Source organism: Myotis yumanensis, unplaced genomic scaffold, assembly GCF_028538775.1.
Source record: "Myotis yumanensis isolate MYYU_CA2020_CCGP unplaced genomic scaffold, mMyoYum1.0.hap1 SCAF_13, whole genome shotgun sequence".
Taxonomy (NCBI): domain Eukaryota; kingdom Metazoa; phylum Chordata; class Mammalia; order Chiroptera; family Vespertilionidae; genus Myotis; species Myotis yumanensis.
The window spans coordinates 24,187,676-24,199,811 of NW_027223764.1; the positions used below are offsets into that span (position 1 = coordinate 24,187,676).

The window sequence follows — 12,136 nt, forward strand, 5'->3', positions numbered from 1 at the left end:
AATAGCACTACATCTTATTTTTTACCAGTCTAGATCAAATTCATGAAAATTTACATCACAGATTTAGTGCTGCAGCCAAGAATAGTACGTTTATTTCCACAAGTAACTTGGCAAGTTCCAAAAAGATACCTTAGTGGTTATGCTAAATTAATGGTGTAGCACTTAGGGAATTAAAGTAAGTGTGAATGAAGGCCATGTGGATCTAATTTTATCTTATAAGTGCTCATATTACCTACTATCTCATAGGGGTTTTAAGAAGTATAATTTTTATAAAGCACTTTAAGTTCCTGAGGGAAAATTCTATAGTTTAAAATGTCACTGTTTTGCACTATACTGTTTTGTTTATCCAGCTTACATTCAAACATATTTGGCTAATCACTGTGTGTATCAGCTTGAACTCTGTTTTTTAGATTCAACTTATAGCGATGTTGCAATAATTACAAAATTTTAAATCCACATACTAGTAGTTTGTGTTTTCTGAGAAATGTTTTTTTCTCCCTTTCAGGTAACAAATATACTCTAGAGACTAGACCAAATCAAGAAGGCATTGATGTAAGACAAGAGCTACTGAAATTCCATTCTACTTATTATTCATCCAACTTAATGGCTATTTGTGTTTTAGGTCGAGGTAAGAATCCTTAAACTTTTTTCACTGAATTGGATAATAAAAGTTTTCCATTTTGGCTTTTTCAAAGTATTTGGGAGAAGGATAATACAATACTACCTTTTATCTGCTCAGAGGTTTTTGAAAATGATCTCCTTGTAGAAAAAAGCTTAGGCGATTTTTAATGGAGAACTGAAGAAAATATAAATGAATCATAGGTGCTCTAGGCATATAAAATAAAGGAAGTATAAAAGAAAAGATTGAAAGATTTGACCTGATAACAACTAAAAAACTAGAAACAATATTAAAAGACAGATGATGATAAACTGGGAAAACTTTGGAATGTAAACAAGAAAGGTTTGATTTATATATCTATACTAATAAAAGGGTAATATGCTAATTAGACCAGACATCTTCTGGACGTCCTTCAAGACAAAGCCACGGTGGCGGGGGCCGAGGCAGAGGCGGTTAGGGGCGATCAGGCTGGCAGGGGAGCAGTTAGGGGCGATCAGGCTGGCAGGGGAGGGCAGTTAGGGGTGATCAGACTGGCAGGGGAGGGCAGTTAGGGGCGATCAGGCCAGCAGGCAGAGGTGGTTAGGGGCGATGAGGCTGACAGGGGAGCAGTTAGGGGCATCAGGCTGGCAGGCAGAGGGGGTTAGGGTCAATCAGGCAGGCAGGCGAGCGGTTAGGAGCCAGCAGTCCTGGATTGCAAGAGGGATGTCTGACTGCTGGTTTAGGCCCGATCCCGCAGGGGTCCCGGATTGGAGAGGGTTGAGGGACCCCCTCACATGCACAGATTTTGTGCACCGGGCCACTAGTATATATATATAATTGATTTCAGAGAGGAAGGGAGAGGAAGAGAGAGATAGAAACATCAATGATGAGAGAGAATTATTGATTGGCTGCCTCCTGCATGCCCCATACTGGGTATCGAGCCTGCAACCCGGGTATGTGCCCTGACCGGGAATCGAGCCATGACCCCCTTGGTTCATAGGTCACAGAGCCACACTGGCTGGGCCAAGATTTTATTTTTTTAAAAATGAAAATAAACTAATTATAATATATTGTTTCCCTCTATTGAATTACCATAATTTTGGTTTTTAAGTAATACTCATTATAGAAAAGGGATACTCTTGTATTGGCAGAGGTGTATACAAGTTATACAGTTACTCACACTTTCTAGAGGACATTTTAACAAGATACATTATCTTTAAAATGTAGTGGGCCTCCTAGTGCTTACCACAGGCTAATGTCCTTACATTGACTGTTAGAAAGAGGAGGCAGAGCAAACCCACCCTGTATACACCTGAGCTCCGACTCTTTGCCACATCTGTGTTGTTAAAGGGAGGATCTGGCAGGGGGGAAGGTACATTTTTACTTTTAGAAGCACAATCTGAGGAAATAATTAAGAGTTGTTCTAACAGGTGATGTACAAGGATTTTTGGTCAATATAGTACTTGTTAGAGAAAAGTTAGAAACACTCTAAATGTTTAAAATAGGAGATTGGTTAAAATAGTGATGCAATAGCAATATAATACAATATTTTATAGAAAATAGTATTTTTTCTCCCACTTTCTGTCTGACATGCTTTATTTTTCTTGATAACATTTATTGCTTCCTGGAATATTAATATTTGTTTATGGTTGTCTACTATACCAGCATCTTGTTCACTGCTTTGTTCCCAATGCCTGGAATGGTGCTAGAGGACAAAGTAGAAAACAAAAGCACTCTAAAAGCACCATGGGCTATGTGATCTCATTTGTGTATGTAAAAAAAATTCAAAGAGACATAAATGGGAGATATAAGAGAAAGTAGAAAAACACATACCAGAAATTTAATAATGTGGGATAGTGGTTAAGAACTCATCCTCTAGAGTCCGACAGCTTGGGTTTGAATTCCAAATATACTACCTGTTCAGTTGTATGGCTGTGAGCTAGCAAAATTACTTCAATTCTCTGAACTTCAGTTTTGCATTTGTAAAATGGAGGCAATACCTCATATGTGTTGTGAGGTTTAATTAAGATAATGCAGAAAAAATGTCCGTGTAGTGCTGGACATATATCAAATGGTTCATGAACGGTGGCTACACTTAGCATCCCATAATCATGACATTATGGATGAGTTTTGCTCTTTTCTTTTTGCTTTTGTTTTTCTAAGTTTTCCGCTATTGGCAAATGTTACTTTTGTAGTTAGAAAATAAGCAATAGGGCTCTTGCATCTCAGCCACCGACATGCCACCTAGACTGAGGAAGACTCGAAAACTTCGGGGCCAAGTGAGCCACGGCCACGGCCACATCAGCAAGCACAGGAAGCACCCGGGGTTGGGGGGCGGGGTAGTGCTGGTGGCTTGCATCATCACAGGATCAACTTCGACAAATATCACCCAGGTTACTTTGGGAGAGTTGGTATGAGGCATTACCACTTAAAAGAGGAACCAGAGCTTCTGCCCAACTGTCAACGTTGATAAACTGTGGACCTGGTCAAGTGAGCAGACACGAGTAAATGCTGCCAAAAGCAAGACTGGAGCTGCTCCTTCATTGATGTGGTGCAGTCGGGCTACTACTAAGTTCTGAGGATGGGAAAGCTCCCTAAGTAGCCTGTCATTGTGAAGGCCAAATTCTTCAGCAGAAGAGCTGAGGAGAAGATTAAGGGTGTTAGTGGGGCCTGTGTCCTGGTAGCTTGAAGCTATATGGAGGGAAGTTCATTAAAATGTCCACAAGTTAAAAAAAATAAAATAAAGGAAAGAAAATAAGCAATAGGAACCAGGATATAAAATGGGTCTAAGAAGTGAGGGCTAATTTTAAAAAGTATACTTTATAATCCTACGTGTTTTCTAAATGTAGGTAGGACAAGCGCGTTCAGTATCATTGGTCCCGGGAATAGATGCTTCAGCTGTGTTTTTGTCTTTGTCCTGTTAAAATAAAACATGATTTTAATAAGCACTTATTGAGCATGTTAATGACAGCAGATGAATCAGACATGAGTGCTGCTCTGTATTCTTGGTTTAGTGGAGATCCGAATAGTGTCTAAAAGAAACGAGATGTTTCAATTCCCGGATTGTGTACACATCACTCTCCCAGTGTGACTGACCCTCTGGGCTAAGCTCAGTAGACTTGAGGGGCCTGGGACAAGTGTCCTTAAAGTACAGAGGTGTTAAGAGGAAGCAGGATCTCTTGGAGGAGGGTAGAAGAGTTACCATGTGGAAGATTTTTGTCACAAAGGGACAAAAACATTTTTCTCTGTTCTCCCACAGGGCCATCCCTCTAGTTGTGGTAGCACTAATTACCTGGACACTTGACAAATAGGTACCTATCAAGTACAGACACTGGGATGCCAAGTACTAATGATGTAAAGATGAATGAGACTTAGTTCCCTGTTCTTTGGCTGCTCACAGCTTAGTGGTGAAGATGGACTGTGCAGTATTGTACAGCTCCTTATCTTTAAAAAGCCATATTGTGAATTTATGCTTTTAGGCCAGAATACTGGAAAGGCACACCTGATAGAACCTTGCTCTGAAGAGCTTTGCCGTCATCAGCACTCCAGGTCCACAAACCTTTGTTGACTGCCCACCTTGCTTCATGTCTCATGTCCCACCTATGTCTCTTTATGTCAGAGCCGTCACTGACATCTCTTGCTCCAAAGATACCTGCTGTTCCATTCCCGAATTCACTTGTCATATAACAAGCAGCCACTGATCTGCCTTTTATTTGGCTCTGGATATTTTGGGGTCTTTCAAACATGTCAAATCAAAGTAAAAATAACATGTTTTGTAAATAAAGTGCAAATGCCCACATTTATAGGCCTAGAAGAGAATTTCAGACTATATGAGAGCAGTTCTCAAATAGTGATTAAGGACTCTCTAGAGAGTTCATGGAAAAGTTCAAAATAGGTCATAGAACATCAAGGGACATTTCTTATTTGATCCAAATGCTTCCTGACAGTAACAAGTGATGAATGTTTATACCATTTATAAGTAACCTATTTTTGAGGAGACAGAATCAAGGTGAGTGGTTATCTTATTTATGAAAAGATAACCTTTTTCACTTTTTCCTTTTTAGAATAATAGTAAAGTCTATACATGGAAAAAATTTCATCTGACACTGAAAGGTATAATATAGAAATCAAATTCTTCTTCTTCATCCCATCCTATAACCACCATACCTTCTCCTTAAAGATAGTCACCTTAATTTAAAAAAAAAATTGTCACCTTAAGTCATTTATTATACTTCCAAAAGTAGAATTTTGTTAATATACTTACATATATGTATGTTTGTTAAAAAATTAAATAAGATACATCACATGGCGTTGCTTTATAGCCTGCAGTTTTCACTTAATAGAGCATTGAGACATTTTCATATATAGATCTTTCCCTCGTTAATGGCTGCATTAAATTCTACTGTTCAGACATTTCATAACATCCATACATTGGTAGCTGTTAGGTCATTTCCAGTTTTTGTTGTTGTTATAAACTGCTATAGTGAACATCTTATAACTTTATAAACTTTTACAAGTATAACTCTATTAAAAAATATAGGTAGGTAATAACATAGGAGAACTTCATGTAAGTGGCCACATAATTTTATCAACGATTACAAGTCTTTGAGTGAATTTGGAATATTATAATAAAGTATTATTTAATGTTAGACCTTGGAAGAGACTTGTGATCATCCCACCCAACTTTCTAGTTTTACAGAACCTGGAGTGGTTAACCAGCCTCTCCAAGTAGTCCGTTGACATAGTTGCTTGGTAAAGCGAGGGTTAGAATCCAGGTCCCCTGATCCCCCTACCCAGAATTCTTTTCACCATTTTATACTATTTCCGCACAAAATCAATCATTTGCAAACTCTAATATTTGACTTTTAGCAATGAATGTAGACTATTTATAAGGTGGATGTCACAGTTTGTTAGCTGATGATTTAGTATGGGAATCATGGAAAAAATAGCTTCCAAATGCAACTGATTATTATTGTTTCTAAATTTATTGCAGTATAACATTTGTGTAACAGCTTTTTATTTATTCATTATTAATTTTTTAATCCTCACCCAAGGATATTTTTTTAATTGATATTGCGAGTGGAAAGGAGGGAGTGAGGGGAAGGGGGCAGAGAGGAAGAGAGAGAGAGAGAGAGAGAGAGAGAGAGATCAATGTGAGAGAGAGAGACATAGATTGATTGCTGCCCGCAGGAACCCTGACCTGGGCCAGGGATTGAATCTGCAATGCTTTGATTGACGTTCTAACCATTTAGCCACACCATCTAGACCAGCATAACAGTTTTTAGACTATAAAGAGGTAGACGTGAAGTATTTCATTATCAATATAGTTTAACAGCTTTAGAAGTTATATAGGCATTTCTAGGACTTAACTGCTTCAATTTACCTGAAACAATTTAAAAAAAACCCACATTTCGGTTTTCCTTTAATAGTCCTGAGGTTTATCAGGGATCCTAAGGTTCCCCCCCATTCCCCCCAGCTGTATTGAGATGTAACTGACATACAACATTGTGTAAGTTTAAGGTGTATGACATGATTTTATGTTTGTATATGAGATCCTAAGGCCTTAGATACTACTTGTCATATGTTATGATTAGATTAAGTTCTGTTTTCCTTATATGTTTTCCTGTAGAATCATTAGACGACTTGACTGATCTGGTGGTAAGGTTATTTTCTGAAGTGGAGAACAAAAATGTCCCATTGCCAGAATTCCCTGAACACCCTTTCCAAGAAGAACATCTTAAAGTAAGTACATGTATTTCTGGTTTTGTTTTGTTTTTTAAGTTTATGGACTTATATATACCTAGTTTACCAAATAATAGATGGAAATTTTTGAAGATTTTATTATTTATATAGTTTTTACTATTTATCTGGGTAATCAAATCAATTTCACATTTATTAGGGACATGTTTCATCAAAAAGGTGCCAATATAATCCGATTTTTGCATGCTAAAGGTAGTTTTGGTAGCTGTAACCTTAGCAGACTATAAAAGCTATGATCCAGTGCCAGAGGGCAAGCATCCAGAAGTATTTAGCTGCACAGTCCAGGGGATAAAACGTGGACTTTATACAAAATGTAATGACATTCCACTAAGAAAGAGGCCAGGTCATTATTTCTTTATGCTTAATGTGATCTTCTTTGGCAGTTGATTCTCTCTTGAATTTTGAATTCTTCTATGAAAATCAGTATTCTTCATAGTTTATAAATATAGGGTGTCATCCCAAAAATATATATACACAGTTTGAATAATCATAAAGGCAGTGTTTATGAAAATACATTTCATTTTCAAAATTGAGCTATCAGCTGTTAAAGTGTGCATATATTTTTGAGGGGCACCCATTTTTTTGCGGGGGGACACACCCTGTATTTTATTCAGTGAGAGTTGTATGTAGCTAATCTTTTGTGATTTTTTCCCCCCTCCAGCAAATGTATAAAATCGTACCTATTAAGGATATTAGGAATCTTTATGTGACATTTCCCATACCTGACCTTCAGAAATACTACAAATCAAATCCTGGTCATTATCTTGGTCATCTTATTGGGCATGAAGGTCCTGGAAGTCTGTTATCAGAACTTAAATCAAAGGGTAAGTCTTTTGGGCACCAGCTTCTGAGCATAATATTCCACTATATCTTTTTACTCTGGCTCTCATTTCCTCTTAAATATTTTCCTGTGAAAAAAACATTTTTGGATGAGAGACTATTTTGGGTTTATGGGGGAGGGAGGTAGTGGTTGTTAAGTGTACTTAGTTTTTTGCGTTGGGGGACCTCCCACCCCCCAATATTTGTTTTATCCTTTAGCATTGAGCACTAAAGGTTAGGTATTTCGTAAGATGTTATGGTGCATGTTTTAAACGTAAAAAGAGGTCAAAAAGTATAAACTCACATTGGATATATTTTACTATCTCTATAAAGTGTCAGTACCTATAATTTTTTTGCCTGCTCTTACCCTTCAAACCAGAGGGTGTACCAAGATCTAGTCTGTAAAGGATTTCCAAGGCCCCTCTCAACTTAGGCTTCACTTTCACATCCACTTACACGGTAGTCTACTCTTGATTTGGGAACTGACTTGGGGAGTCCTGAAGAAAGCTTCCAAGCCCCCCCAAACCCCTTAAGTCTTCTGCACTATATGAAACTGCTTTTCTGCTCTTTTTTCTAATCACCTCTACCCCCCAGTCTTTTCTGCAGGAGGTCCATTCTAATCCTTTTGTGAATTTTTAAAAAGATTCCTTTGTCCCAAAGGAGGCCACACATGCAATCATGTTATTTGCGTTGATTGTTACAGGCTGGGTAAATACTCTTGTTGGCGGGCAGAAGGAAGGAGCTCGAGGTTTTATGTTTTTTATCATTAATGTGGACTTAACTGAAGAAGGATTATGTAAGTATTGACTTTTTTTTGTCTTTGAATGAAAAATGACTTTGTATGATTTATTTTTTTAATTTCCTTACCTGTGATCTGTTTTATGTTTGTGAAATTATAAACACTTCATCCATTGTACTTTTCATGTGCAATGTGCCCTTCGTTTCATGGATGATTTTCCCACCTTAACATCTGATCATTATGTTGCACTTGTCAAATGTGTACTAGGCTTTTCATTTGCTCATTTATTATCCCAGAGCTCATTCTATTACATATCCCAAAGCCTAGAGGGCCTTGTTTGTGGGACCCTAAAACCTGTCTCAGGGAGGTGAGAACTCCATTTCGTAGAGGGACCATCTTCTGCTTACTTTAGGAGCGAGCTCACTGCTTTAAAGGATTTGAGGACTGAATGGTTTTTAAGTGTGCCCCTTTTTTCCAGTACATGTTGAAGATATAATTTTGCACATGTTTCAATACATTCAGAAGTTACGTGCAGAAGGACCTCAAGAATGGGTTTTCCAAGAGTGCAAGGTACCTTTGTTTCACCAAAATTATTCTTAAGGAAAATTCTCAGAAAACATATATATGTGAATTAATTTAAATTTAAGGCCCAGTGAAACTTTTGAAGATTTTTTTTTTCTAATCTAAGTAAAGGTTTGCAATGCATAGTAGCTTTAGTTAAGGCTTAGTTTGATTGGCTGCCTGGGGCACAATTAAAGGTTATGGCATCACATAACCTTTTTCAGGAAGGAAAAGGGAAGAAATCGGTTTGCTTTTTTGTCTCTCAGAAGAATGCCAGCAGTTTCTTGAGCTTGTATCAGCTTACTTTACTGTGTCTGAGGCTGCATGATCTCTCTTATTTTCAGATCTGGTAATAAAACTCTGTAGCAAACTTCAAAGAAGTAGTGAATTGTCTTATATATGATTATGGTGTTAAAAGTGATTTTACTGTATATATGGGAAAGCTTGGCTATCTTTCTCTTTTCCCCCTTTTCTTTTCCTTTTTAAATAAAAATAAAACAAAAGAGATTTCTCTTCCAAAATTTTAAATGATTCTTTTTAAAGGGCTTTTAAAAATTTGCACTTTATATTTACTGTAAGGCTTATCAAAGTTCTGAAATATAATTTAGGATGAGAGACATCTTTTTTACCTAAGTAAAAGTTTCAAGGTATAATCTCTGTGAAATTTATGACAATAGTTCTAATCTGGGTGCATTTCTCTGAATGGGTCAGTAAAATTATCATCTATGCAACTAACTGTTGGGTTTCACAAGGTTCTTCCCCACAGTTTTCCTAACTATTTTCATTCATGGTCTATACATTTCTAAAGCAAGCATAGTCATTTTTTCAGTAAGTGTAACGACGTTAAGTATAGAGTAGAAAATCTATAGTGCAAACCAAATACACACACAAAAAGCTATTTTAAAATAATAGTTGACTTGTCTCTAATTTGGTTAACTTTCCATTTTAGGACTTGAATGCTGTTGCTTTTAGGTTTAAAGATAAAGAGAGGCCACGGGGCTATACCTCTAAGATCGCAGGAATATTGCATGTAAGTTTGCTATTGTTTTGCTATATGTATTGGTGTGTAGACTATTTCAGTGACCCTGCATATATTACTTTCAATACTATACAAATTATAAAAATTGAAGTTGCAGTATGAAATTTTAGACTTTGTAGCAATCTCGCCAACTTTTATGTCAAAACATGCTTAAAATCTTAATTTTCATCATTCTAAAAAATTGTCATCTGTAATATTTTTCATTATGTAGGCATTTTACTTAATGGCTTTCAATATTTTTCAATTCTACAGTATGTCAACTGCTAATTACATGAAAGCTATAGGTCATTTATTCACTTTTCTCCATCTCCATTGCTACTACCCTAGTCTGAGCTACCATCATTTCTTGCCTGGACTACCATTATAGTCTCTTATCTGGGTTACTGGTTTCTTTCTTATTCTCACTGTAGTTTATTTTTCCAGCTTCAGTGATCTTTTGAAAACCAAATAGGTTGTTTCACTCTTCTGTGTCAAGTTCTTCAGTGGTTTCTCATCAAGAGTTGGAATAAAATCCGCAATTTTACCTTAGCCTTCAAGGTGATCTGGCCCCAGCCTATCTCTCTGACCATACTGCATACCCTCCTCCCCCAGCCTACCTTTCCCATTCCCATTCCACTCCAGTGATACTGTTCGCCTAATCTTCAGTCATTAAGTTCATTCTTCCATCTTACATTTGGTGTTTCCTCTACCTGGAACACTCTGATCTTTGCATGTCAATGTTGTTCTTTTTTTAAAAAATGAAGCTGTACTGATAATGTTTTTATTTTTTGTCTTTTTTAAATATATTTTTATTGATTTCAGAGAAGGAAGAGGGAGAGAGAGACAGAAACAGAATGAGAGAGAATCATTGATTGGCTGCCTCCTACACGCCCCCAACTGGGGATCGAGCCCACAATCCAGGCATGTACCTGGGCCAGGAATTGAACCATGACTTCCTGGTTTATAGGTTGACACTCAACCACTGAGCCACACCAGCCAGGCTGTCAGTGTTCTTCTTATCCTTTGGGTCTCCTCAGAGAGTCCTTATCTTGACCTCCCAATCATGCCCCTACCCTTGTATAATTTTCCTCATAGCACTTATAAATATAATGACAATATTTATTTATTATCTGCCTCCTTCCCAGTTACAATATAAGCTCCTTTCAGAACAGGGACATCATCTGTCTTGTCTACCCTGGTATCCACAGCAGTGTCTAGAACAGAGTAGGTGTTCATTAAATACTTGTTGAATTAATGGATCAATCAATCTGTGTCAGTATATTGGAAGTTACTCTTACTGAAAAGCATCTTCTACCTTATTTTTCTTCACTAGCCAGAAATATAAGCCATTCCCCCCCCACAACAACTCTAAATGTTTGTCTGATTTCTTTAAAAAAAATTTGAGAGGAAATTTTGTTCATAAAAATGTATTTACTTTATACTAAGAATCCTGTAGATGTCAGCATTTAACCATCAAATTTTCTTCCTTTATAAATACTCAGTTTTGCCGAGACCGGTTTGGCTCAGCGGATAGAGCGTCGGCCTGCGGACTGAAGGGTCCCAGGTTCGATTCTGGTCAAGGGCATGTACCTGGGTTGCGGGCACATCCCCAGTAGGGGATGTGCAGGAGGCAGCTGATCAATGTTTCTTTCTCATCGATGTTTCTAACTCTCTATCTCTCTCCCTTCCTCTCTGTAAAAAATCAATAAAATATATTTAAAAAAAAAAATACTCAGTTTTTAGGCAGAAATACTACATTTTTCCCTGGAAAAGCATTGTGATTTTGTTTCTATAATGTAAGTGTATTTGGGCATTAACTACAAAATCATACCACAATATGAAACTGCTTAAAGTGTGGTAGGAAAGAGAAAAGATCGAGACATTTTTCTAGTGGAGTAAAATTTAATGAAGGGGAAGCGGGGGGAATATAAAATAATGTATTTCCCATGTTAGATATCTGATTGCTTCTTATTAAGTTAGTCTTGTACTTTGTTTGTTTTAAAGTATTATCCCCTAGAAGAAGTGCTCACAGCTGAATATTTACTGGAAGAATTTAGACCTGATTTAATAGAGATGGTTCTTGATAAACTCAGACCAGAAAATGTCCGGTGAGTCACTCTACAGATTTTACTGCTACATACTACATTTTCAGTAATGATCAGAATCTGAAAATATGAAATTGTGACTAAAATGCTTTAAAACATTTTGTTAAGCATGATTACAAAGTAGAGAGAATTGTGTAATGTACCAATATCTAACTTCAATAGTCAGTACATGGCCTGTCTTTTTATCTTTACCCTCTTCACTTATCCTCCCTTCACTCTAAATATTTTGAGACAGTATCTCTAAAACATGAAGATTCTATCATGAATAAAATATAATAATTGATCATCTTAACCTGTCTTTATCCTAACTCAAATGCCCAAGGTATCAGCTCACCTATCTGGTTTTATAAACAAGTGAGGACACCCTCTTTTTTATTTAAGTGGAAGTGAGGATTACAATCTCAGAATTCTTCTGACCAACCAGTGGCCAACCAGGAGATCAAAAGTTAGAAGAGCTCCTACAGTAACAGAGGTATTACTGTTAGAGGAGGGTCAGCCCTAAAGCGATTATGAGTTACCACATGATATTTCTGCCT

The 12,136-nt window shown here is 37.1% G+C and overlaps 1 protein-coding gene and 1 non-coding gene across 4 annotated transcripts in view; both read left to right on the forward strand.

The window, feature by feature from the left end:
• The window catches only part of IDE (insulin degrading enzyme), an 80,823-nt gene that overhangs the window by 38,470 nt on the left and 30,217 nt on the right, over positions 1-12,136 (forward strand). For all 3 annotated transcript variants that reach the window (XM_070432698.1, XM_070432699.1, XM_070432701.1), the window contains exons 5-11: positions 506-628; positions 6,228-6,340; positions 7,020-7,182; positions 7,881-7,973; positions 8,395-8,486; positions 9,427-9,507; positions 11,500-11,603. In XM_070432698.1, coding sequence (XP_070288799.1) covers positions 506-628; positions 6,228-6,340; positions 7,020-7,182; positions 7,881-7,973; positions 8,395-8,486; positions 9,427-9,507; positions 11,500-11,603 — 769 coding nt within the window. The remainder of the gene's footprint in view (positions 1-505; positions 629-6,227; positions 6,341-7,019; positions 7,183-7,880; positions 7,974-8,394; positions 8,487-9,426; positions 9,508-11,499; positions 11,604-12,136) is intronic.
• Positions 1,828-1,959, forward strand: LOC139022228 (small nucleolar RNA SNORA51). The gene has a single exon (XR_011473617.1). It is a non-coding gene; the product is annotated as a small nucleolar RNA SNORA51 (small nucleolar RNA).